This window comes from Mustela nigripes, chromosome 14, assembly GCF_022355385.1.
Source record: "Mustela nigripes isolate SB6536 chromosome 14, MUSNIG.SB6536, whole genome shotgun sequence".
Classification (NCBI taxonomy): Eukaryota; Metazoa; Chordata; class Mammalia; order Carnivora; family Mustelidae; genus Mustela; species Mustela nigripes.
The window spans coordinates 65,752,163-65,778,418 of NC_081570.1; the positions used below are offsets into that span (position 1 = coordinate 65,752,163).

Consider the following 26,256-nt stretch of genomic DNA (forward strand, 5'->3'; position numbering starts at 1 on the left):
TGAAGATTTTTAAAAGAACCCCAAAGACTTTTTTTTCTAGAAAAATTAATCTTCTAATTAGAAATATGAAATTAAGGACAATTAAAAATGAGTGAAGCATTAAACTCACCCTTCAGCTTTTTCTTGATGTGAGAAAATGAAAAACAGGAATTTGAACAATTAGATGTCAAACAGAGCATTGGGAATTACTTGTTGATGAATATCAATTAATAGAAGAGTAAAGCCTCCAGACTCTGTATTCCACATACTGAGCTATAGTCTGATATAGTCATGATTTTAGGTAGGGCATTTTGGTTAGTTGTTGGATATTCCTGGCATGATCTAAATAGAACAAAATAAAATGAGGGGAGAGATATTTATAGTGGACAAGATTTCCCTCATTTTCAACAAGATGGAAAGTAATTTATTTTGACAACTTCACTAAGTAAAATAAATAACTGAAATTTTATAAATAACTTCTATAAAGTCTGTAGTTGCTGTGTTTTTTCACAATTTACCCTAAAACCATTTGTGGAATCTGGAAGTTGGGGACATGTTCTTCATTGGCCTGACAAAATATGCTCCATTCAAAAGGAAAGGATATATACTAGTGAAACTGCCGAACGTGACTCTGGAAAGCGTGACCTTGCTTCCACCACTCAGGAGCTGAGTGATCCTGAGTAAATTGCTTCAGTAAGGCTTTACTAAGCCTTAGTTTTCACTTATTTAAAATACAGACAAAATGGTGGCTGTTATTCAAACAAGTGTGAGATAAACTCTAATGACTAAAGGCTATGCCCTAACAGTGAACAACCTGGGCTCTCTTTATGATCAGATATTACCAGGAACCACGCTTTTTTGTTTTTTTTTTTTCATCAGAAGGAATTTTAAATATTCCTTTCTTGGGAAACTCTTAAAAACTAGACATGAGAACATTTTCCTATGAGAAACAAATCAAGTCAGAGCCACACAGATAGCCCATTCTCTCAGAAGAAGTCATTTGTATTTTGCAGAGAATACTGAAGGCGATCAAGGGATATAATAAATCCTTAAAGGGAAGATTAAATATTTCTCATATGTGGAATAAGATCTCTGCAAATGCTAAGAAAGACTGATTCAAAGGGCTCACTTTTTCTGTAGACCAGCTTCAGGAAGGACATTGTTTACTCTTGGAGGAAGATCAGAGGTATTAGCGATCAGAACATGTACTGAGCTTTTAGCCATGTTCAAGGATTTTTACGAATTCTTAGTGAGTAGAAGCTTAAAGTTTTATCTGTTGCTTACATAAGAATGTACATAATTTGCTTTAGTGTAACAAGTTCTTCTCAAGGAATTGGTGTACTTCTTTAAAAAGTTATAAGTAGCAGAACCCCCACAGGTATCAATAAATAGGTAAGTCAAGTTTACAGTTACTAGATCTACCAAAAATCTAGTAAAACATTATGTCTTACTGCTACTAGTATTTTTATTTTGTTGTACTGCCAAAGCTTTTTGTGAGGGTTAACTGAGATGTTAAAAGGATTTTGTAAAGATTAAAAGATTATACAAATGTGAAGTGAATAATAATTCTAATGATATCTTGTGCTACCAACTCACTTTCACCATATCATGACATAACATCCTTCACTGTAAAGCTATATTTATTAAAAGATACCAGTGATAAAATTCACTTTGGCCAGTTTTTTCTAATTGGGCTTGAGAGACCCAAGGGATTTTTTTCAATATATATTTTTTGGATCTCTAATTTCTATAAATTATTCAATTTTTATGAAAAATTTTTTTAGTACAAATCCCATGGAGGTTTTCTGTGAAGGTATTTCCAGTTAAGAATATAACTCTCATATATGAGAATACACTGGAAACTACTAATGTATTATTTATGTTAAGTTTTTTTTAACTTGTTCTTTTTAAAATTCTAGCTACCTATAGTTTCCAGAAGGTTGGAATAATACAAAAAAGTAACAAAATGTTACAGGCACTGAAATGCTTATTAATATATAATATGAAGAAACAGTCAGAATTTTAAAATGCCTTGAACTGCAGAGGTCACTAAAAGATGCATCTACCAAATATGGTGCCATTAAATTAAAAGATGTAATTAAAATGTTGATGGTGTTATCCACAACATGTAAAATTTACAATGGTTAGCATTTCTAATATAGTTTCAATGGGGTTATCCAAAGGACAGTGCCCAAACTAAGATTTTAATTCTTTTTCTTATATTTTTGCTGTTTAAAGGAAGCTGCAAAATGCACTCATATATAAGCTGTTTAATGTCCAAGTCTAGACAAGTGTTTTCTAATGGAAAGTATCTGGAATATCATCCCACATGGGATATGTGGTTGTACTGGAGACTTCTTTGGTTGCCTGGTCTAGGCAGTGCTGGTGGTGGTGGTGTATTGGCAGGGGTGAGTAGAAGCCAGAGATGCTGCTAGGCTCCCTATAGAGCATACGATGGGTCCTCCAACAGAGATCTGGCCCAAAGTGTCAATGGCGCCATTGTTTTGGAACCCTGGCCTATCATAATCCTTCTCCTGGGTTTATGTATTCCAGTTCAGCTCTTTAGACATTTTAGTGGATGATAATACCTAGTGTTGGCAAAAATGTCAGAAAAGGGACATTCTTAAATGTTGTTGGTATGAGTATTTATTGAAGTAAATGTTTCCGAGGCAGTTTGCAAATTTAAAAATCTGTCTCTACTTGCATTTCTACTTTCAAGAAGCATTTCTCAACAATTTTCCATAATGGCTATATGTAGCTACATCGCAACAAGAACTCTCTGGGCATGCAGTATTATTTATAATACGGAAATATTAGAAACCAATTAGATGTTCAGCAATAGGGAAGTGGTCAAATAAATTAGAGCACAATATGGATAATATGCAATGATAAAAATGGTAGAATCGTATATTATAATGAAGAAGGATGAATATGATATATTTATTTCAGGTTACAAATGATTCAGATTTTTTGAATTTGTAATCAATTTCTTTTGTTAAATTTATGTAAATGTGTGTGTGTGTGTGCACGCACACACATACGAAAGGTGTGGAAGGATGCAGAGCAAATATTAAGAAAACAAGTAGTTTGTCGTGAAAACTATGAGTGTGGGATAAAAAATCCACTTGTTACTTTATGTAGTCTTGTGATATTTGCATTTCTTTCCAGCTGGGCAATTTGTGAAATTAAAAAATGTAATAAGAAGAGGTCACATAATAATAAATATACATAGACATTGTCTATTGTGTAAGGGTTATGTGAGGAATTCACTTTTGAGGAGGTTTTAATAGGCATTTCTTGGTGTAAGGGAATTAAGAGATTGCAGACATAGGAAGAACAATTAGAGGAAGCTACTACAAAGAACTGAGTGGAATTCTGGGCAAACAAAAAGAAGAGGGGTAGGTGTAATATAGAAACACTCAATTATAAGGGTTGCAATTTAAATTCAAATGAAAGCTCACATTTCTAAAAGAAAATGCCTTATTTGGACATAGCATAATTAGTATTTGCGTCAATCAAGCAAATTCTATTCTTTAATACCAACTTGTCTATGGGAAACTTCAATTTGTACTTAAAAGTTAAAATATTTTAACCAACTCTTTTTTTATATTTGTGTACTTGAATCTAATCACTTGTGCAGTTTTAGTTGAAAGAATTCAGCATTAAAGATGAAAAATACTGAAGAAAGAAATGAATTATAGAAATTAACTTCAGTTTGCAGCTTGCTTTACAAAGATTTAGAAGCCTCTTTTTTGTGGAGCTCAATCTTTCAAAAGCATGGCTAGGGCTTTTTATGTGTAGTTACAATCTTAACGTTCTAAGTGTAGTGATTCGTAGATAGAATCCACAGGGTCATTGGCTCATACTTCAGAATTCTCAGAGCTCCTTAATATTAATGAGTCAACACCTGAGGAAATATTTTCATTTGATCAATGCAGGGAGTGTTGTTGCTCAAACACCTAAATCACTAACACTTATCAGAGTAGATTAAAAGCGTGAATATTCCTTAGAAACAACATACCTAAGGGTAGAAAAAGCCGCCAGTGCTGATCTCATTCAGTTCTTGCTCATTTACATATTGTCTTAAAGACATTTTACATTATAATCTCAAACCAGACATGCTCTAGGGTTCCATTCATAAAAACAAGCAAATACCATTTGCAGGACCTAGATCCTCCTATGTGGAAGAAATGCAAGGATTCCATGTATGAATGAAAGGTATTGCCATTGTTCTGTAAGAGACATCTACTCTGGACTGCAGGTCCTCCCAGATTTGTTTAGAGAAAGTCACGAAGCCAGTCCTATCTTTCACTGAAGCCTAAGCATAACAAAACCACCATTTGAACGTTCACTTACATTTTGTCTTTATCCCGTCTTTTTCTTCCACTACATTTTTATTGTTTTTCTTAAGATATTTTACACTTTGTTTAATTTTGGTTAAACTTTCTCTAGCAGAGTGAGGTAGAGACTTTTAACAAATGCCAAGAAGTAACAAACACTCATATTGCGATCATATCTTGTTATGGTTAAACAAATGTTATCAGTATCTTCACCAATATTTAAAAAATTAGGATCTATGCTTAAACACACAGACACACACGCGCACACGTGCGCGCGCACACACACACACACACACACAAACACACAAACACACTATATTGGCCAAACATACATGCCCTTGCATACAATTTTTTGCTGTGCAAACCATGGTTTTAAAATTAGTCGTTATTTTTTAATACAAAAAGCATAGATCAGAGAGCCAAAAATTGTCCTCCAAACGATTGTGCATTTTCCCATTTTAAGTTTAAAGAATGGATGTTTTTCCTAAAACATTTTGCTTTGCTTTTACCATAGCCTTGTTGTGTAGGGCTCCCACTGGTATCTTCATTTTATGTATTAGAAACCCAGGACACAGAGCAGTCACATTGCTTCAAAAGGATCTCATGGTGTTTCTTCCTGCCGCATTTATTACAATGGTCTTTATTAACATTAATTAAAACACAGAGATAATTATTAAAGACTTATTAAATACTTCTTTAATCTGGGGTAACCAAAAGGAGTCAGTTTTATAGTCTAGAGTTCATAGACAATGCAATGTGAATGTTGCTCTGTAAAGAATAAATGCAATTTACTCAGTGGAGGCCAGGAAGTTTGTGCACCACAATGACACTGATTACTGAGCAAGATATGGTCAGTAAATGAAGAAACTCATAGTTCTGTTTGGATGTTTAGATGTAGGGGATGGGTAGCATAATGCATACAGAAAATTACCATGTGCAACAAAACAGGTCGTTGAAAGCACTATGGAGGGTTTGAATAAAAAGTCTATGGAAGTACATTGGAAAAAGAGATTAGTTACAAAGCTGGAAAAGTTTTCATCAAGTACTATATTAATCAATGATAAGATTTCGGGCAGAACTGTGCACAAGGTGATAGGATTATTGAGTGCCAAGGACCAAGAAAATATTCAAGAACAGCAAATTTTCTAAGAAGGATGAAATTTTTGGAGGAGCTGTTTTGTGGGGTTATGCAGTGTTTAAAAAAAGAAAAAAAGGCTGAAAATAGGCTGGGTTCAGCTACATCACTGAAAACTAGACATTCCAGCCTATAGAATTTGACCTATAGGCGAAGGGGAATGTCAGCCATGAAATTAAGAAAGCAGACCATGGATTCAACTTCATGAATATGAATTTCAGCTCAGATACTTACTAGCTGTTAATCAAGCTGTGTAATCACTTTATGCCTCAATTTTTCCAACTTCAAAATGAAATAATTATGCACGTGTGCACGCACACACACACACACACCCACATGTGTAGCCATTTTTTAATTGTTTGAAGGGTTAGATTAAATGTGCTAAGACATGGAGAAGAGAATGTTTATATTAGAGTCAGGAAAATAACATGGTTTAACATAATGTTTTTTTTTTTTTAATTGATCGTTGCTATTGTTTGAGCTGAGTTTGAGGCAGTTTTACGGACAGGTTAAAACGAAATTGGAGAGAATGGCCGCAGAAAGATTGGTCAATAAGGTAACTGCAAAAGAGGCAAGGCGAAGTGGAAAGGAAGCTCCAGTTTCAAGTTCTAGCATCAGTATTTATCTGCAGACCTAGAGCCTTGAACCAATCACTTAACATTTTGAATCAAATCCCATTTTCTGTTAACTATAAGATGGAATAGATAATAACAATGGGAATGATTTAAGGAGATTGAGTATTAGTTGTGAGTAATAGCTGCTTAATAAATTGTAAATTTAAAAAATTCCTGTTATTAATACCAGAATATCTGTAAAGGATAACATAGTTTGATTCTGAAAGTGAAGAAGAAATGAATGAGTTTATGGAGGAAAAACTTGTTCAATAATTGGTGACAACTAGACTAGGATGTGATAAATTCATGAAATGATGATTCCTGACCGATGATCGATCTTTCTTTCTTTCTTTCTTTCTAAGATTATTTATTTATTTATTTGAGAGAGCGCTCACACACATGAGTGGAGGGAGGGGAAGAGGGAGATAGAGAAGGAGAGAAGCAGACTCCCCACAGAACATAAGCCCAGCCCACAGGGCTGGATCCCAGGACCTGAGATCATGAACTGAAGCCGACATCTGACATCAAGAGTCAGATGTTCAACCGACTGAGGCATTCAGGTGCCCCAGATTCTTGACTATTCTTAACAACAGACAGATGATGATAGTTCTCTTATTTCTGGCACTGTCTTATGAACAATAGTGACCATTTTGTCTGTGTCCTTTGTTTACCTTCAAAGGAAATCTAATAAATTTTGGGGGCTCCTTGGTAGACACCTAAATTCACATCAAGCATCTGCTATAAAGGGACACGTGGGTGGCTCAGTGGGTTAAGCCGCTGCCTTCAGTTCAGGTCATGATCTCAGAATCCTGGGATCGAGCCCCGTATGGGGCTCTCTGCTCAGTGGGGAACCTGCTTCCTCCTCTCTCCCTGCCTGCCTCTCTGCCTACTTGTGATTTCTGTCTGTGAAATAAATAAATAAAATCTTAAAAAAAAAATCTGCTGTAAAGCCAAATTTACTTCTTGCCCCATCTACAAACAAATTCCTCTATCTCAGTGAAGACTTGTAGAATGATTATCATGCTCAAATTGAACACTCCCACATCATATCAATATCACTTCTATTTTATTATATGTTGTTTTTTGTTATTTGTTTTGTCTGGCTTTATCCTCACTGATACTATAGTAGGCAGGGCATAATTCTGATATTTCCTTTGTTTGCCCATCATGCCCATTCCGCCCAATTAACCTGGCAAACTTACTTATATGGCTTGGCATCCTTACCTACCAAAATATATCCAAACATAGGATAATTTTTTTTTTTTTTTTTTTGAGAGAGAGAGAGAGGCAGAGAGGGAGAGGGAGAGAGGGAGCATCTTAAGTAGGCTCCATGTCGGGTGCAGAGCCCAACATCATGCTCAGTCTCTCAACCCTGAGATCCTGACCTGAGCTGAAATCAAGAGTTGGTTTAGCTGACTAAACCACCCAGGTGCTCCAGGATAATGATTTTAATTGAAAACAGTAGATCTATGTAGATGAGTGTGGGGCAGCATAGTTGTTTCTCAAATGCTGTCCCTTCAACTCTTCTGTTGTTGGAAGCCAGAAGGGCCAGATGAGCTTCATGACATCACTTTAGTTTAGTTTGGTTCTTACTATTGCTGGTAATCTTGGCTTATGTCATGGCCTCCACTTAGACAGTATATGTGATTTTCTTGGTGTTTACAGAATTTCCTTTCTATCTTCTATTCTTCAGAGAAGTACAGTCATACCACCATTTCACTTCATCTTTATTCAACCTGTTCTTTTGGTTGTGTATAATTTTGCTTTGACCTGGCAGACTTCTATGCAACCCTACAACTTTTGTCTGCTATGCTATCTATTAATCCTTTCCTTCCCTGCTGTCCAAAAATACTCCAGTAAGCATGCAGTTTGCAGGAAACTCCAAATTCAAATAGATCTAGTCTCTATATTCAGATCTGGCCCAAAGTCAGGGGACATATGTCAAACTCTTACAAAAACTGGCTCATTATACTATGCTCTATATATCAATGAGACTCATAAATTAGCCACACTGGCATTCGATCTAAGATTGGAATGATAATTTTACTCTTATTATATTTCTGATCCCATTCTCTACAAACCTTTCAGAGTACTTGTCCAAAACTTGTCTTCCAAAAGATAAGGGAGGCCCTGCCTTTTTTTTTCACTGGCAGCAAAAAGTAAAGCTTTTCATAAAGAACACTGCACTCCTCCAAAGGTCAAGGACTCTTCTTCTTCTTCTTCTTCTTTTTTTTTTTTTTTTAAAGATTGTTTATCTATTTACTTGAGAGAGAGCAAAAGAGAGAACACGGAGGGAGATAGAAAAGCATATTCCCCACTGAGCAGAGAACTTGACACAGGGCTTGATCCCAGGACCCTGAGATCATGATCTGAGCCAAAGTTAGATGTATAACTGATGGAATTAGCCAGGTACCGCTAGGACTCCTAATTCTAGACCACTATCCCTGGCCAGAGGCCTCCATCCTCAACCCTCTTATGGCGCTACAGCTGGTCCTACTGTCTCTTTATCAGAACCATGGAAGTGTCAAACCCAAACTCTTAGTGGCCCTTTTTCAAATGTTTGGTGCCCAATATTTCTTTTACTTCACTTCTGAACTAAAGATGTATACTATTCTGGGACAACAGGATGTATCTCACTTAACACTGTCATGCAGCTGAATAATAACATTCACAACAACATATAGCTGAATAATAACAACAATAACAAATAGTAGTAACAGTGACAATAATAATAATTGATCACTATTAGCATAGAAAACAAGAAATAACTAGAATAAATGAATTCACTTCGATTCAGTAATTAAGGAATCTCTTCTGCTTCTAAAGATACTAAAAATGATAAACATTATTCAGTTTTAGAGTAAAAGTGAGGTGCTCCATCCATTTCTTAAGTAGCCTGGCCCTCAGGTTAAATGTAATGATTATCATACTGAAACTATGGAAGATAAATGGGTTCATTAATTCCAGACAAGGATAGTGTGATGTTATTCATTTAGGCTTCTAGGAAAGTTAGCTGGACTCATTTTTAGATAAGCCCATCTAAAGTCTGTGGACTTCACTATAAGATAATCCAAAGTTATCTTTTCCCTTACATAAGCAAAAGTGGAAAACGATTTCAGGGAACACTTTTCATTTCTTACTTAAGAGAAAAACACTCTTATTTTTCTTGTCTCACTATATTGTCTAGCCCACTCCTTTTCATCTTAATTACAAGAATTACTGATTCAAAGAACTTTCACTTGTACAGAACAATATAAGAGATGATCCATCTATAGAGATAGACCCAGGAAAATCAGAATATATAGAAAGTGTGTTTACACAAAATACTCCTATCTGGGCAACAAATGAAAGTATGTGGAAAGGACAACATTCATTCAATCTATAGTCTCATGTGGTTTGAAAATTTTGGAATTATAATAAACTAACTCTGAAATTGTTTTAGCTGAAATCTAGCCAATGGTTCCTTTTTATATTACTGGATTCATTGGGAGAATTATAAGCAATTTTTTATCATGGTTAGGAAATACAGCCTCTGAATGCACGTTATTTCACCCATACCATTAAAAACTGAGCCTTGGGGGGCGCCTGGGTGGCTCAGTGGGTTAAAGCCTCTGCCTTCAGCTCAGGTCATGATCCCAGGGTCCTGGGATTAAGCCCCGCATCTGGCTCTCTGCTCGGCGGGGAGCCAGCTTCTCCATCTCTCTCTGCCTGCCTCTCTGCATACTTGTGATCTCTGTCTGTCAAATGAATAAATAAAATCTTTAAAAAAAAAAAAAAAACTGAGCCTTGGTGAAAATTCTCTGCTTTACCTTTCAAGTCTTTCTCCATTTAGCAGCTTCCTTACAACCGTAAAAACACTAGGGAAAAGAGTGAGCAAAAAACAAAAAAACAAAAAACAATTCAAAAAAAGATAGCTAGTTTATGGTCAAAACATCTGGGACAAAGTTGTCCAAAATATTGTCAAAACTCCTCTGTTGACAATTCATTCCATTCTAGAGCCTTGTCAGACCTCCCAGATTCATTGACAGACTATTATATTCAGAATGGCTTTGAAAACTTAACAGCACTTAGAAATGCTCTTGAGACATCTAAAAATGTCTTTATTTAGGAAGGAACATATAACACCTGCCAAATTTGTAGGTTTGAAACCACTTCCAATAAGAATTAAAAGGCCCTCTTCCTCACTGAAATGGAACTATCAATATATGACTTGTCTGCTCATGAGAAATAGTGGGTTCTTGTCTCTGACGTCGCAATTTAAGTTTAAAATCACTTTCATGATGACAGGGTACATGATGATGATAAAACGATAAAGATGACAGTCTAATCTTCAAAGATCACTGATCATTGATAAAAGATTAAATAATGTAAACATCTGAAATGCCAGATTATCAGCTGCTTGGCAAACTCAGTATTGAAGTATGCTCAGACACTACTGATAAGTGAGAAATGATTTTCCTGCGTGTTAACGTAGAAACATCTCCTCCTCCAGGAGGGGCAGGTGAACTGTAATACCTCTGAATTTAAGATGTATATATAAATATATTTCCCCCCTCGGTCTTAATAAATATGTGTAAAATATTATTTAAACGACATACTGTAAAGTGCTCAAAATCATTGGTTTCCCTCAGAGTAATGCCCGATTGTTGTGAATTTTAATCATCCCTTTTTGGAATTCCAACTGATGTTAAATATACGTACAAGAATGATTAGACAGGCTGGTCCTATAAAACTCCAAATAAAGTTGTTTTCTGTGCTAAGCCAACATCTGAAAAGTAAATAACAAATCTATAAATATGTTTGTATGTACTTCACAGAGCAACATTTTCAATGATATATGAAGCATATTCAGAACCGTATTTTAAATAGTTATGAGATCATCTTCACTTACACTTTGGTGGTGCCATAATACCTATATCCCAATGAGGCTGAAAAGCCAACTACCACAGCGGGGCTGAGATAGCCAAAGATGTAGAAATTCTTGTGCAGAAAGCCCTTGTTGTAGATGACGCCCACAACGATGAGATAGAGGTGGATGCCTTCAATGCACATCCAGGCAAAGGCAGCTAAAAAGAAATAATGCAGCAGCCCGGCGATGATTGAACAGAAGAGCTAGAAATTGAGGAAAGAAAGAAACCATAAGCAATGTTTGCTTTCCCATTAGCATAACACAAGATCCTGACTTTCTCCTTAAATTATGCCACTTGCTATAATGCCTGATCACGTTAAAATATCCTCTCATCAAGTGCCCATTTTTTAAGATGTACCACTTCCAGCTGAGTTTCATCAGTGTGAAGCATCAGTTGCGAAGAAGTCGCGCAATAGAGCTAAGTGACTGCTCTTGTCCAGAGAGTTCTGCTTTTATGCATTTATGTCATGGGAGAAGTTGTAGGTTGGTCACAGGTACACCATGATATCTTAGTGAATATGTTGTGATTTAAGTTAATTTCTGTTTTGGAGATGCCTTTACTCTCCTTAATTCTGTTCATGCTCAAAGAATGAAAATTATTGCTTAAACTGTGGTAAATGAACTATAGTAAGTATCTTGATTATTGTGGCAAACGTTAAGTTTATAAAAGAGATGAATGATGATACATAGTTTACAAAAATATCCATTATGGAGTCGTTTTAAGTTATAAGATCATCAGGTAAATTTGAGATGGAGTTCAGTTAAATATTATTTATTAGTACTTATTTCACACATAGAATTGGAGTTAGGCTTATAAGAAATAACAGAGAAAGAAATACAGTTACCCACTTCTGTAATAATAGAAGTAATAGTATATAAAGCTGGAAAGAGAACTTAATACGCCCTTACACACCTACTGCACTAATAAAAATGAGTACAATCCAAGCATAATGAGATTATATACTAATATATATTGGGGAGTATCATATAATGTTGGGACCAGAGAGAGTGCTAGTGATCAAAATTGGGGAACTACTTTAATGAGGAACTGAGATTGAAATAGGACTTGAAAATGGGAAGAACTTGATGAGTGATAGATCTGAAAATAAGCACTCTAAGGAATAGTTTTGGGATAAGGGTTACAGGGAGATGAAACCGAGGGAAGAAACTGACATTGGAGGATAATGGGTGGTATATAAAATTGGCAGGTGTTAGTCATACCCTTGCAAAATTAAAAAAAAATATATGAAGTTTATAGTCTAGGGTACACTATTTAAACAGATGTTTGGTGGCATCTACATCAGAAAAAGCCTTTGGTAACTAGGCATTAGTGTCATTGTTTGACAGATTTCTAGCAGGGATGGAAATATGGAGAAAATATAATGTCTTGTGGCCCCAAGGATACACTTCTCCAGTCTCTATCTGCATGGAGGACAACTGACCTAGAGCTCTAGCTGCTGTGTTCATCTTTCCCACAGGCTGCTGCTACACAGAGGAGTCCTCCGCCACGTGACTCTGGCTCAAGGTCTTCTCAAAGGACTCCTTGCAACCATGCCGAGCTTTCCTGAGAACTGTACTGTTGTGTCAAAGCTTCGACCTACACTTGTCTTTTCTTCCTTCTCTCCTTTACTCGGGGTCAGACCTGCATCTCGGTGAGATGGCTCTCCAAGTCCCTCTCTTCCCATGATCTCTCAGCCATTCTGTCCAATTAATTTATTGCGTGTTGAATCCCATTTGAATGTCTGCTTCTAGGAGGACCCAGACTAACACAATATAGGGATTGTTTGGTAAGGTCCTCCATCAGTGACGGGGGTAGAAATAGGTAGTTAGGAAAGTGCAGTGACTCGGTGGAGCCAACTCGTTACATTTACAGCCTGTGAACCCACTGCTTTTACAGTCAGTCCCATCTTAAAACAAGCTTTTTCTCATTCTCTTTGCCCCATCTGCCTCTGTTTAATGCCCGCATAAAAACAACAACAACAACAACAAACAAAAAGAAAACACCCCAAAAAGGCTATTTCTTCAGTTTGTTGCTAAGTTTTCATTTGTCCCAATGATTCATCATAACAAGGGACATCGTGCTTCATGGAACTGTGACAGACAGGTTTTAGATATGGTAGCATTAGCAAACTTGGAAAAGACTTAGGAACAAAGTAGACGGTATGTTTGCCCATTAAGCTCTTAATTATAATTCATGATTCTATGACATATATATTTAGGAAAGTACAAATTTAGAAAACAAAATAGAGAGTAAGAGAGATCTACATACCTTATTAGTATTTGTATTGATCCCAACAAGAAAAACTAGTTCAGCAAGGAATAGGTTACAGCAGAGATTTTTGTGAATTGTTGTTCTGGTGCTTTGAATTTCACTGAAGAACCAGAAGGTAAAAATGCATATGGAAAGGCAAATCAGTGAAATAATTATTCCTAGTTGAGTGATCCTTGTAAGAATATTATAATCTTTAATACCCTAAGGGAAAATAATAATAAAGTTGTTAAGAGAATAACTCAGTAACTTGTCAAAGGAACTACAACATATAATGAACTTCTTTTTTTGGTGAAACATTAATCAAAATGTTCATAAAATGTAAAAATACAAATGTGCATTTAGATGAGAAAAATTCTGTGCCTTTGAAAATGCTCAATATTCAGAGAAATCTGATATAAATCATGTAGCACTTTAAAAGTTCTGTAATTAGTGCTTTTTTTCCTGGGCATAGTATATATTAGTATATGGTTTAACAATGTTATCGTCATCAGTTTCCTGATATTAGAAAGGCAATTCATTATTGTAATGTGAAAATGGTTAATTAAAACAGATTTATCAGTGGTAATAACAAGTCTTATTTCTATGCAGCAATTCATCTAAAACACATTAAACAAAGGTATCAGAAATGCTGAATATATAGAATATCAAGAGTCAAGTTGAGAGACTTGGAAATGGGAAAAGTTGGTTTTATTCTAACCAGATGAATATTTATATCTTATATAGAGAGCAGAGGCTTCTTTGCTTACTTAACATTCAGGAAAAAAATCTTTGTGACTGACATTATGGTTAGGCAGATTTATTTGGTCACTTTATATATTTGATAGATTCTCAGTAGACATGGAAATGAACTTGTAATTTAACAAAGATTATGATACAGTGATATCAAATAAGAAACTCTATAGTGTAAAAGAAAGATATTACTGATGCGCAATACATAGCATGGACCTATTTGCTATAGAAGAGATCTGTGTTTAAGAACCTTGTACAGTTCTACATTATTAAAACATTGTAATAGTTATAAATATGCTAATACTTATTGACCAGGTTTCAAATATTTTTAACTAATTTGTAATTGGTAAAAATAAACTTTCAATACAAAAGCAATGGCCCTTAGAGAGCATGATACATTAAAATGTATAAGTGGTTTTTAGAAGCAACATTAAAAATTAAGAGTCAGTGGATAGGTATTTAATGCACAACCCACCAGCTATCATAGACTAGATAAGTCCCAGGCAAAAAATTACCTAAAACCCAGTCTAAATATGTCAAATAAGACAGGTAAGAAAGCAAAGACTAAAAAAAGATAGTTTGGAGTTTTTATCAGTTAAATATATTTGCACCCAAAGAAACATAAAAAATTAATTCTCTTGACTGATATAAACACACATAAAAAGAAAACAAGCAGGTTTATAAATATAGAATGATGGAAAATCATCTTACGATGGAAGAACCCGAAGACATCAGAATTGCAAAATGTGTCAGGTGGTTACAGCGGCATGAGGTGTGGGTCTCATTTGAGGACATGAGCTCGCAGCCCTCCAAAGACCAGTTGCCATTCATGGTATCAGGCGAGTAGCTCCAAAATGCACACTCACTCCTATATTTATCTGTGGTCTGAAAAAGAGACATTTTACTGATGGAAAAAAGAGAAAGAATTATATATATAGTATCACATTTCTCATATTTGAAATACCATTTTGCATATCAATATAATTACAACCATGCCTAAAACGTACAACACAAAATCAATGCTAATAAATGAGTGCTGGTGTTCTGTGGAAGAACCGAAGTTATTGCAACAATGTAATACTTTATCAACTCCTGTGCCACAAAGTTGTGAGAATTATGTATTATCAAATGAGATCATTTAGCATAGTGCAAGACACCTAATTACCATATGATCTTTATTTGATAAATGTTTACAGAGAATACACTGGATATTAGTCATTGACCCAAGTACTAAAAATACAATACTGAACAAAACAGAAAAAGTATGTGAGCCGCTGATTTTAGATTCCCATGAGATGAGAAATTATTAAAAAAGAAAAATAAACCAGGGGAAGGAGAAAGTAGTTGAGACGGGTCAGAGGAGGACTTTCTTAGGAGATGCTACTAAAGGAAATATCTCAACGAAGTTAGAGAGATAGAGTAAACCCTAAGACTTGGGAACAGAAGGTTCTGTATGGAATGGAAAATAGAAAAGCTCTGAGGCTGGGTAGGAATATTCCAGAAACCCTGGAAACCAGTATAGTTTGGGCATGAGATAATGAGCAGTTGAAGACAAGATCAGAGATAGGGTCTGCTTGCGTAGACTGCAGGATGGTTGTTTTATAGATAAACTTCTCTTTACCACATATTTATATTAAGTGATCATAGCATAATATTATGAAAACTACTTTTAATATTCCTTTGAGGTAATAGAGAACTATATACTAACTGGTGGAATTGCAAATAAATTCAGGAAACTGAAGGTGTTAGCTTCTATTTTTTTTAGGAAAACAATGGGATCCAGAATTTATTCTCAGAAAGAGGGAAACCATGACTTAGGTAGGTCTGTTGTCAAAAGAAAATGATAAAATTTCATAGTGGTTGTTAATTTGAATGGGAAAAAGATTTGAACAGAGAGGAAGATTAAGGATAATCAAGTTTTCACATGAATTTTGCTGAAGAATTTTTATCTAAATGTGTGTTGTATCTTGTTTCGTGATTATATCAGAGACTGGTGAAGTAGGTGGTTATATTTTTTCTAAGTGCACCCTATATTTAGGAGAAAAACAGTCTTAGGTATATGTATATCCAACTCATGACTAAGAACCAAGGTGTGAAATGTATTCACTTAAAAGATGTAAATTTGGAGTTACTACTTTGCTAGGCAAATATAGGAATTAGAAATATATTGAAAGAAAATTATCACTGACTTGGAGTCAGTGACTTGGCGTCGTGACTTGGCATCTCTTCAGCTGCCACTAGCAAAAACTGTAGAAAACCCATCAGAGCATGTGAAAGAACAACAGTTCTAGTGTCAGAAGGTCAGTTGGCACCTAGAAATATTTAAGTTTCCTTTCTTAAAACATTTCACACCCTCTTCTGAACATAATGCCTACCAATGTTTAGGTTTGAGCTACTATTTTCTTGGATCTTCTATGCCTTTAGCTTCTCTCTACATTAGATGTCTCTACAGTGACACATTTGTATCGTGTGTCAGTGTATCTGTTCTTTTAGTTCTCTTCTTCCCCATAAACATGCAAATACAATTGCCCAGCTTCAAGGCTCTTCAAATGGAGCATCAGAGGTACTTTTTCATCGTGTACTAGGACTGAAATTTTGTTGAAAATCCAAGAAACCATCAACCGTAAAAGAGCAGTAAATGATCTACGATCTTTAGTTTTCACATTCATTTTTAGGTATATAAAAAAACCAAATACTTAGTACTTTCTAATGTTTATTATGATGGAGTTTTAATTACATATGAGCTTGAAAAAGATTTTGAATAACAGTAAAGGAATAAAAAGGTCTCAGCTAATTTCTTTATGAAATACTGTAAACTTCTCTGTGATTATATTTTAATCAGCATTTCAGTCCCTGCAAATATTATTTTAAATGGCAATTAGTAATCAAACAACTCTGTCATTACACAAATGAAATTTATCTCTTTGGCTCTGATACATTTTTATAACTCATTACTAAAAGGTATGGAGACTTCCAAAGTGAACAATGTAATGAAAAATAAAATTGAAATACAGATTAATTTCAGAAAATCAAATGTGCAGAGTTCCTTGATATTTACCAGAAAGATAACAGAGCACGGAAAGTGCAAAAATATTTTATAGAAAAATTAGTTGAAACTACTTTACTCTTTCAATTTTTAAACTCAAGAATTCACATACAATTAAAGTGCCACAATGAAAAAAAGTTCACTTTTCTGAATGGTTCACACTCATAACCAATAGTTACTAGAAAAACAGCTTACCTTCATGTGACTTAATGTAAATGTTATTTTTTCAAGTTCATACAGCGTGGGTGGGTTTGAGCTAATTGAGACTGAAATCACTGAAGAAATGACTCTTTGCTCCTCTTCAGAATTATCAGAACTTTGAGGTTCCAATACGAAGTTGTCAGATGATGAAAACAAGGGACCGATACTCTTATAATATAAAAATGCAACTGCAACATTGCCTATCAATCAAATAAGTGTATTTAGTGAAATTCTTATAAAACAAAAGTATATTTAGGCTCTCAAAATAAACAAAAATTGAACAAAGTTTTTTACTCTAAGGAAGTCATATGAATACCTAGAACCTAAAATGTGGATCATAATAAGTGCATGTCTATATAATCAAATCATACTAAGCCATATTCCCTGACCTTCATGACTCTGAAACTAATCATGGACAGTAGCATCCCCTTTGAACAACCTATATTTAGGAGAAAAACAGTCCCAGATAAATGTATATCCAACTCATGACTAAGAACCAAGGTGTGAAATGTATTCACTTAAAAGATTAAAATTTGGAGTTACTACTTTGCTAGGCAAAGATGGGAATTAGAAATATATTGGAAGAAAATGATCACTGACTTGGAGTATTAAGGAAGTTGAGAATTAAACAAGTTGTTAGATGCCACTGAGTTCCACTTCATGCCGACTGAAATGTTTCCTATTTAATATTGATGACATATAGTTATATAGTTATGCAGTCTCAAGGTAGGAAATTTACTGCCTTGCCAGACAGCTATTTATCTGTGCCCCTGACGCTCCTCAAATGCAGTAAATCAGCATATAACCCAGTACTAGAAATGCAATCTGATCAGTACAGATTATCATGTGACTATTTTTCCCTTAGCCTAGACATTACACCTATATCAATGGATCTCAAATTGTCTTGGTTTTTGAAGCAGCTCCTTATTACTGATATTAAGTATGTGAACAACTCAAAATCTAGATCTATTGTATTTTTAAAATTCCTGTCACCACTTAGGTCACACAGCTTCTCTATCTGTTGTACAGAATTACGGACACAGAATGTACAACTTCGCATTAAGAATTTACTCTTGGAATCAAAAACTGGTTTCAATCATTGTTCCTACTTGTGTGGCTATGGATAAACTGCTTGGAATTTCAGCTTCTTCACTTGTAAAATGATAATAGTAATACTCACTCTAGCTACTTAATGGGCTAAGGTGGAAACCAAATTAAATAATACATGAGTCTTTTGTAAAAGTTAAGGTGCTATATTAATAGGACTATTGTTATGTTTTAAACTAGAAACATTATATATTTACTTTAGATTACTGACAACTTATAAAGAACTCTTTTATATTTGGTCCCTCAAATTTGGGAGACCAAAATAATGTGAAAGGCATAAATTCTTCAAAACCATAAATAAAATGTTGATTGTATCATAAGAGACAAAGAACTGTGCCCTCTAGCTGCCATCTTGCATCACTGCGAGTCTGTACCTAATCTCAACAGGTCTCCCCAGAACCCCGGAGCGCCAACTCTAGTTCTGGGCCTGGTTTCATTTCCGCTGCAGCAAGGTGAAAGAAACCACCACGAACCAAGAGAAACTTGTCAAACTGCTCAAGTGCACGTTGCTCGCCCAAAGAGGAGGGTGGTCCATAGAATGGCGCCAGGAGATGATAAAAAAACCCTCAGTTCTTAAAGGAGTTAGGGGTAAGCTGTATCTGTGATACTGAAGACGTATGTTCACACACTAAGGAACAGTGATCCACTTTAACAAGCCTCAAATGCAGGCATTCTTGGCAGCGAACACTTTCACCATCCCAGGCCAGGCTAAGACAAAGCTGCTGACAGAAATGCTACCCGGTATGTTAAAACATCTTGGTGCAGACAGCCTGAGCAGCTTAAGAAGATCCGTTAAAACTCTGCCCACACAATCTGTGGATGGAGGAGAACCACTTGCTACTGGAGAGGAGGAGGAGGGTAAAGTTCCAGATCTTGTAGAGAATTTTGAGGAAGCTTCCAAGAATGAAGCAAATTTAATTGAGTCAACTTCTGAAGACGATAAAAGTCAAAGAAGTTACTGGGAGCTGCTACTGTGTATTAGGACTGTTTTTTTAAAAAAATTCTGTTCATGTCTCTGAGAAAATCCAGATTTCTAATATTTCTGAGCCCAAGCCCCTTGGACACTGCAACTCTTTTCAGTGTTTGCTTAGACACAATTTGTTCTTTGAAGCTAATTAAGCTGAAGAAGCCTGGGAATAACGGTTGAAACAAGGTTAATGAAAAAGAGAAAAAACAAACAAACAAAACCAACCCAAAACAAAGAACTGTGATACAAATCTGAGTCCTTCCACACGACACACATCACACTAATAAATAATATTTTTTGATACTGCTGTGGTTATGTGACCTAGAAATTGCCTAAATGCATCATGTTCATATTTTCTATTGTCTTTAAAAAAGATATCATGAGAAACATCTCTAAGAGATTGCTGAAATCTATGTATATTAGATAAGAGCATTTTCCTCAACTGCCAGTTTAAGAAAACTTATATCAAAGAAAGAAATGAAATTATTGTAACATGGTTGGGCTAGTGACATTATGAAGACTCCCTGTGATAAGAACTAGCCCAGTCTTTGCCATGGACAGGCCAGGGTCTCAAGCAGGATCTGAAAACCTTTAAGGTCAACTTGACTCAGTCCAGTGTATGAACCAGTTCATATCACGGTGCCTTCTCAGAAGTTGCAGTAGGAGATGGTCCAAAATCAAACAAAACCCCCAAAAGATAAGATAGATCTCTTAAGTCTATTAATCATTCCTGTCTTTTCTCAAGGAAAATATTTAACATCAAATTTTTGACTTTGGGTAAAATGTGATTCTTCTGCATAGAATACTAAAAAATCCCTTCTTGGTTCGGTTCTGAGTATTGTTTCAGTATTTGTCCATTTTCATCATTTGAACCTCTTCTAATTCCCATGACTTCTCACTAATTCTTGGCCTGATTTAGCTTTTAACTCTCTTATCAGATATGTATCTTCATTCAATAAATGAGGGATTTATTTGCTAATGACAGGAAACAAAATTCAGTCTATAAAAAAAGATGAAAAATCCACCTGTTCTTCCATGGACCTCCCTTATTTTCCTAATAATGACACTATACACATTTTTAACTTGAAGCCTATGTTTTATTAATGATTTTTTTTTTGTAAATGAATAATCACATGTAGACACCATAAAGCAGATTTTATCAGTTTGTTAGACTTGCCCTTATTTTTAAGATACAGCCTTAAAAGGCACCTGGGTGGCTCAGTGGGTTGTTACAGCATCGGCCTTCGGCTTAGGTCATGATCTCAGGGTCCTGGGATCAAGCCCCTCATCAAGCCCCTCATCAAGCCCCTCATCGAGCCCCTCATCGAGCCCTGCATTGAGCCTCGCATCGAGCCTCATACAGGACTCTCTACTTAGCAGAGACCCTGCTTCCTCTTCTCTCTCTTTCTCTCTGCCCGCCTCTCTCCCCACTTATGATCTCTGTCTGACAAATAAATAAATAAATAAAATCTTTAAAAGAATAAAAAAGACACAACCTTAAGGAAATCAAATTTTCTATGTTTTCTTAACAGCTGACATTATGGTCACTTTCAAGTGTCAGAGTTTGTACCCGTGATCTTCAAATATAACAAGGCTATCATACGTTCAGACAGGATCTCTTTGAGAAATTAAGTGCATCATCTGTCAGTATAATCAGTATTTTCAGTGGTTTTATTCTCAACTTCTAAACACTACTCAAATTGTCTTAGAAATTTCAAAAGTTTAACACAGTCTTTGGATTTGCTCCTAAATAGTTGTATGTATGCATGATTAATCAGAATACGATGTAATAGAGTAAAAGCCTTGGATTCAATGGTAGTATGGCTTAGTTATTTTTTTCTTTGTTTTGTGGCCATCTGTTTCTTATTATTGTAAAAAAATGACAAGAAAGAATGAAGGGGATAATATCAATTGGTTAGGGAAAAAATCCCACATTAATGTTGTGCAAAATTTTTTTTAAAGGATGTTCTTCTGAGAATGATGTGTAGAATATTAAAAAAATAAATAAAATATAGCATTTATGAAATGATTTCTATACTAAAGATCATACTGTTATTATATATACTTTTCACTTACATTTATGACAGCCCACATATTCTTTGAAAATCTATTATAATTCATGTTTCACTTAGGTAGTATATTTTGACCTATTTGAGAATGATAACAATTCTGTTGGCAGAGATTTTTTTTTTCCTAAGTGCATTGCATTAAAAGACCACATAAATGGCTAAAATAGCTGCTTCCTTGTCCTTGATTAGGTGACAAGGAAAAGCTGCTCAGGTTGATTTCTTTGTTAACTTCCTTACTTCTAGTACTGGCTCTGTCTTATTTGTTGATGTGCATGGAGAAAAATCCATTAACTTCATTGTGCCTTCGTTCCACTATCCATAACATGAGGAAATTAAGGTAGATAATCATCAAGTTGCCTGCTAGTATTAGCATTCCATTTCCCAAGAAATCCTGCCTTTAGATGAGAAGTTTACAGTAAAAGGATATGAAATGGCAAGTGGAAAAGAAATTGAGGCCCAAACACTGACTTTCTGTCTTCGGGAACATTGTTTGTCTTCCTCACACAATTATAAATTCAGCCTCCCAATGAGTAATCTGAAGAAAGAATAGTAAAAGAATCCTATGCAAATTATAGCACCTATAATTTCTATAAAAGATGGAATAAAATCACAACTGCTTTATATATTCCAGTAGAATCTCAACAATATCAGACAACTTCAGAAATTGGGTACAAGACAAGAAGGCTATAGGTATTGTCAGCTAAAATTCTCACCATGTATTGATATCAGACTGAAAATCTCGAGCACAAAGACAGAAATCCTGTCTATAAACATCAAATGTGTTCTCTAGGAAACCACACGTTATATGTACATCAGATACAATCAAAGGCATGATAAGTATTTATTGCAAATTACTGACATATTGAATATAAGACAATTGGAGTCTTACCATTGGAATCATATGCAGCTTTCCTCTTTGGAAACACCTTTATATAATTTCCATCCACATTCATATAGGGATGAGTATGTTTGATGTGATATGAATCAAAAAAGAAAGTCTTGAGAGCTGAAATAAAACCATGAAAATCATAAATTCTCTGAAGTTACTTTAATCAGTCTATTTGTTTAATGAGGACAATTTTATTCATCATTGTTGTGTTTTATCCATCATTATTGTATTTCACCTTTTTTGGCAAGTAGAATGAGCATATTCTGAACATGCTTAGATGTTGTATCTTAAAAATCTGATTCAGTTTTTAACTTTTTTTATTTCACTTTATCACTCATGGTTTAATTTAATCTTTGTTGGATTAAGTAAAAGACAAAATACATATGTACACAAGGGAGCTATAAATTATAATTACTAAATCAAAGACAAGCGACCACCATGTCTTAGAGGATGGTATCTATAATAAAATTGACCATATGGGGAATGATTGAATTAAATTCTTGGATGATAATTTCCTTATCTGGGGTAGCTCACCTTTTTTATTCAAGAGCATCTCAGAAATGCAGGGATCCTATATATTAGTCATAATGCTTGCTATTTTAATTTTGAGCAAGTGGTGAATTCTTGCATACTTACTGCTGCATAGTCAGATGTTACCCACACAATATCATATAGATGTATGCAATGATTATCAGAAAATGTTCTTTGTTTCCCAGAGCAACTTTATAGGCATCTTCAGTTTGATTCAAGATTATGAATGTTCTAAATATGAGATTGTATGAAGCAGGAAACATTCTAGTTTGCTAAGTTGATTGCTTCATATCAGAAAATCTATCTAGAAATATCTTTGGCCAAGGTAGATCCAAACAAGTCATGAGATGACTAACTTAAAATGACAAGGGAGTAATGTACCCTAAGCATTTGGATGCTAGACAGCTCAGCAATCAGACAAAGTGAAGATGGTAGGGAGAAGACCTTGCTTATGTATGAATATGTTTTTACTCACACTGCTTCATTTTACTTGTACGCCTTTTTACTCACACTTCATTCACATTATTCTTATAATGTGCATTGCCATTCATTTCTGCATTGATGAAACAGGTGCCAATTTAATTAACAGTATTTTAAATACTTTGTTTCCCTTTTGAGGATGGCCTGTTTAGCAAACACCATTGTTTTGAAATTGACCTTGGCTTCTCACCTATATCACTTGAATTAGTATTGAACTGAGTGGTCTTTTGGAAGTTCTGAGATATCCTCAGGGTAGCCTGTTCAGCAGCATGCATCAATTTTGTGAGATGAGATCTTCTGAGATTCATAGATAACTTGTCCCAAACTATAAATGTGTCCTTTTGAACAAAATTATTCACAGTTTTTATAAATTCCTGTTAAAAAAAAGTATGTCTTTTAAAAATGTTGGAATCCATGAATCACAGATGTAAGGAAAAATTTAAAGCTCAGTTATATTGAGTTAAAGCTCAGCATACTTACAGTAAGAGTTGAATTAGAAAGGGTGTCCTTGGCTGAATTCGTGCTATTGATGTCACCCAGTAATGGGGATGATTTAGCTAATATTTCTATATATGTAATTATATCCATTGGTGAAAGATCTTTCACAGAATTTCTGTAGATTTCTTGTAGTAAAGCCACAGGTTTCTGTATGTGTCTAAACTGTACAAAAATGAGTCCAGAAAAAAGAAACCGATTTAGAGCTCTATTGGATCTTTTTAAGAATAAAGATTGTATGTTAAATTTATTCTAAGTTTGGTTTTCTTGTGCTCTATGTTAATAAGTTATCAGACTACACCTAAACCATGACATGCAGCACTGAAACTTGAAATTATTTGCAAAAGGTTAGCAAATAAAAAGCAGAGAAATTACTTTAGAAAAGAAACAGCATGTTTGAATTAATAACTTTTAAAAATGAGCTTTTAAAAGTTATAATATATGATAATGTATTTTGATTTAGATTTCAATCAACCAGAGAAAAATTCTTTATAATGTGATAGATTGGAAATTTGCTCTTAGCTGACTGCTTGTCGTGTTGAGAATCACACTTTCAATCACATGACAATTTTGTGAATGTCCTACTTTATTTACTCTTTGAAATATTTTCTTTGAAGTACAAAATTTCCTGGCATTCGTTATGTTTTCTTAGAATGTGGGAACCGGCCTGGGGTCAAAGTGTGTTCTTACTATTTTGTTCATCAACTTTCTTTATATGTTGAAAGCAAAATTTCCAGTATACTAAACAGTGAAAAAATAATATGCACGAAGTATCTCAAAGTCTTCCTCAGGACTTGGGGATTTTCAAATTGGTCCTTTCTGTGACTCAAACTACCTAAATCTGTACATGTAAATAGTTTTGACTCTACGTGAAGATCAGCTGGTTGCTCTTCTATTTAAAATGTGATGTAGGAAGGATTTTAATGGAAACTAAAATGTCAAAATACAATAAATTCTTAATCTAACTAGTTTACTTACTTTTGTTACCATTCTATCAATATTTGCAGCAATACAGGCATTATCTAGATGGCAGTTCGCACTCACATTTTCTGTAAAAAAAGAAAATGGATCATATAAAAAACCTAGTAAGTTTTTAAACATTTTTTTCCTGGGGCACCTGGGTGACTCAGCCAGTTAAGCATCTGCCTTTCTGCTCAGGTCATGATCCCAGTATGGATCTAGCCCCAACCTCGGACTCCCTGGTTCTCCTCCTACCTGTCACCCAACTCATGCTCGCGCTCACTCTCTCTCAAATAAATAAATGAAATATTTTTTCCTAAGATTATTATATTGATTCTAATAATTTTACTCCTTTATTTAAATATTTAAAACACATTCTTAACACTTGAGTTTTATTTCCTGTTTTACTCATTAATATTTATTAGCTTCTCATTATTTTAAAAAACGATTCATAATAAAATATACAATGTTTATTTTTATTCATTTATTTGTCCATATTTATTTTCATTTGTTATTATTTTTATTCATTAAAATGTACAATATTTTATGGGAAATGGAAGACTGTAGTTACCCTACATGTTAACTACCTGTGTTAACCGCATAAAACATTCGGTCTACCTCTTCCATTAAATGAAATGACAACTTTTTTTTATTTCATTTTATAGATAATAAAAGAATACTGGCAGTTTTAAGAAGATGTAGTTCTTTGTACACTTTACTATTGTGCAGCATTATATTTTATATAGCTCTTCAATATTACATAAAATGTAATCATGTAACTTACCTTGGCAGTGTGTGCCATCATTAGGCGTGAACTGTGATTTCCCTGTGGATGTCTGATAACCTTCCTTGCAGGAGCAATTATACCCACCAACCACGTTTTCACACACTGCATGATCTCCACAGGCAGCTGATTCACTGCACTCATCTATATCTGGAAATATTTGGAAAATTAAATTTTTTATTTAGTACTTACACAATTGCTACCTTGCTGATACAGTTATATATGGTTAGTGATTTCATATTAAATTTTATAAGAAAGTAAAGAAAATCCCATGATTTGGAAAATGACAGAGCAAACTCAGCTGCATATAGTTATTTTAAACCCCGATTTGGCCAATCCATTTTGAAAGTGAATTTAAAAATGTCATTCATGGACCAAACTCTTGAATTATTTTCTGAGTATAATTATTCATCCACAAAGTCATTAAAATGATTTCCATCATTGACAATTTAAAATTTAATCTTAATTTAATAAAGACCCAATTTTTTTTTTAAAGATTTTATTTATTTGAGAGAGAGAGAGAACACAAAGGGAGAGTAAGAGGCAGAAGCAGGCTCCCCATTGAGCAGGAAGCCCAATCCGGGGCTCAATCCCATGACCCTGAGATCAGGACCTGAACTGAAGGCAAACACTTAACCGACTGAGCCACCCAGGTGCCCCTAAAGACTCAATTTTAAAAATACATCTACAATTCTTTGTTTTCTACTACTAAACTAAATGGATTGTAACAATTCATTCAGTTTAATCTG

At 34.7% G+C, this 26,256-nt stretch overlaps 1 protein-coding gene and 1 pseudogene across 1 annotated transcript in view; one reads left to right on the forward strand and one right to left on the reverse strand.

The window, feature by feature from the left end:
- ADGRL4 (adhesion G protein-coupled receptor L4) overlaps positions 1-26,256 on the reverse strand; it is a 116,422-nt gene that overhangs the window by 19,540 nt on the left and 70,626 nt on the right. The window contains exons 4-13 of the mRNA XM_059375217.1: positions 25,508-25,657; positions 24,742-24,812; positions 23,749-23,928; positions 23,459-23,642; positions 22,258-22,374; positions 17,220-17,425; positions 14,690-14,863; positions 13,247-13,450; positions 10,960-11,180; positions 10,770-10,836 (exon numbers count right to left, since the gene is read on the reverse strand). Of these exons, the coding sequence (XP_059231200.1) occupies positions 10,770-10,836; positions 10,960-11,180; positions 13,247-13,450; positions 14,690-14,863; positions 17,220-17,425; positions 22,258-22,374; positions 23,459-23,642; positions 23,749-23,928; positions 24,742-24,812; positions 25,508-25,657 (1,574 nt within the window). The remainder of the gene's footprint in view (positions 1-10,769; positions 10,837-10,959; positions 11,181-13,246; positions 13,451-14,689; positions 14,864-17,219; positions 17,426-22,257; positions 22,375-23,458; positions 23,643-23,748; positions 23,929-24,741; positions 24,813-25,507; positions 25,658-26,256) is intronic.
- Positions 18,113-19,351, forward strand: LOC132001546 (transcription factor BTF3-like; annotated as a pseudogene).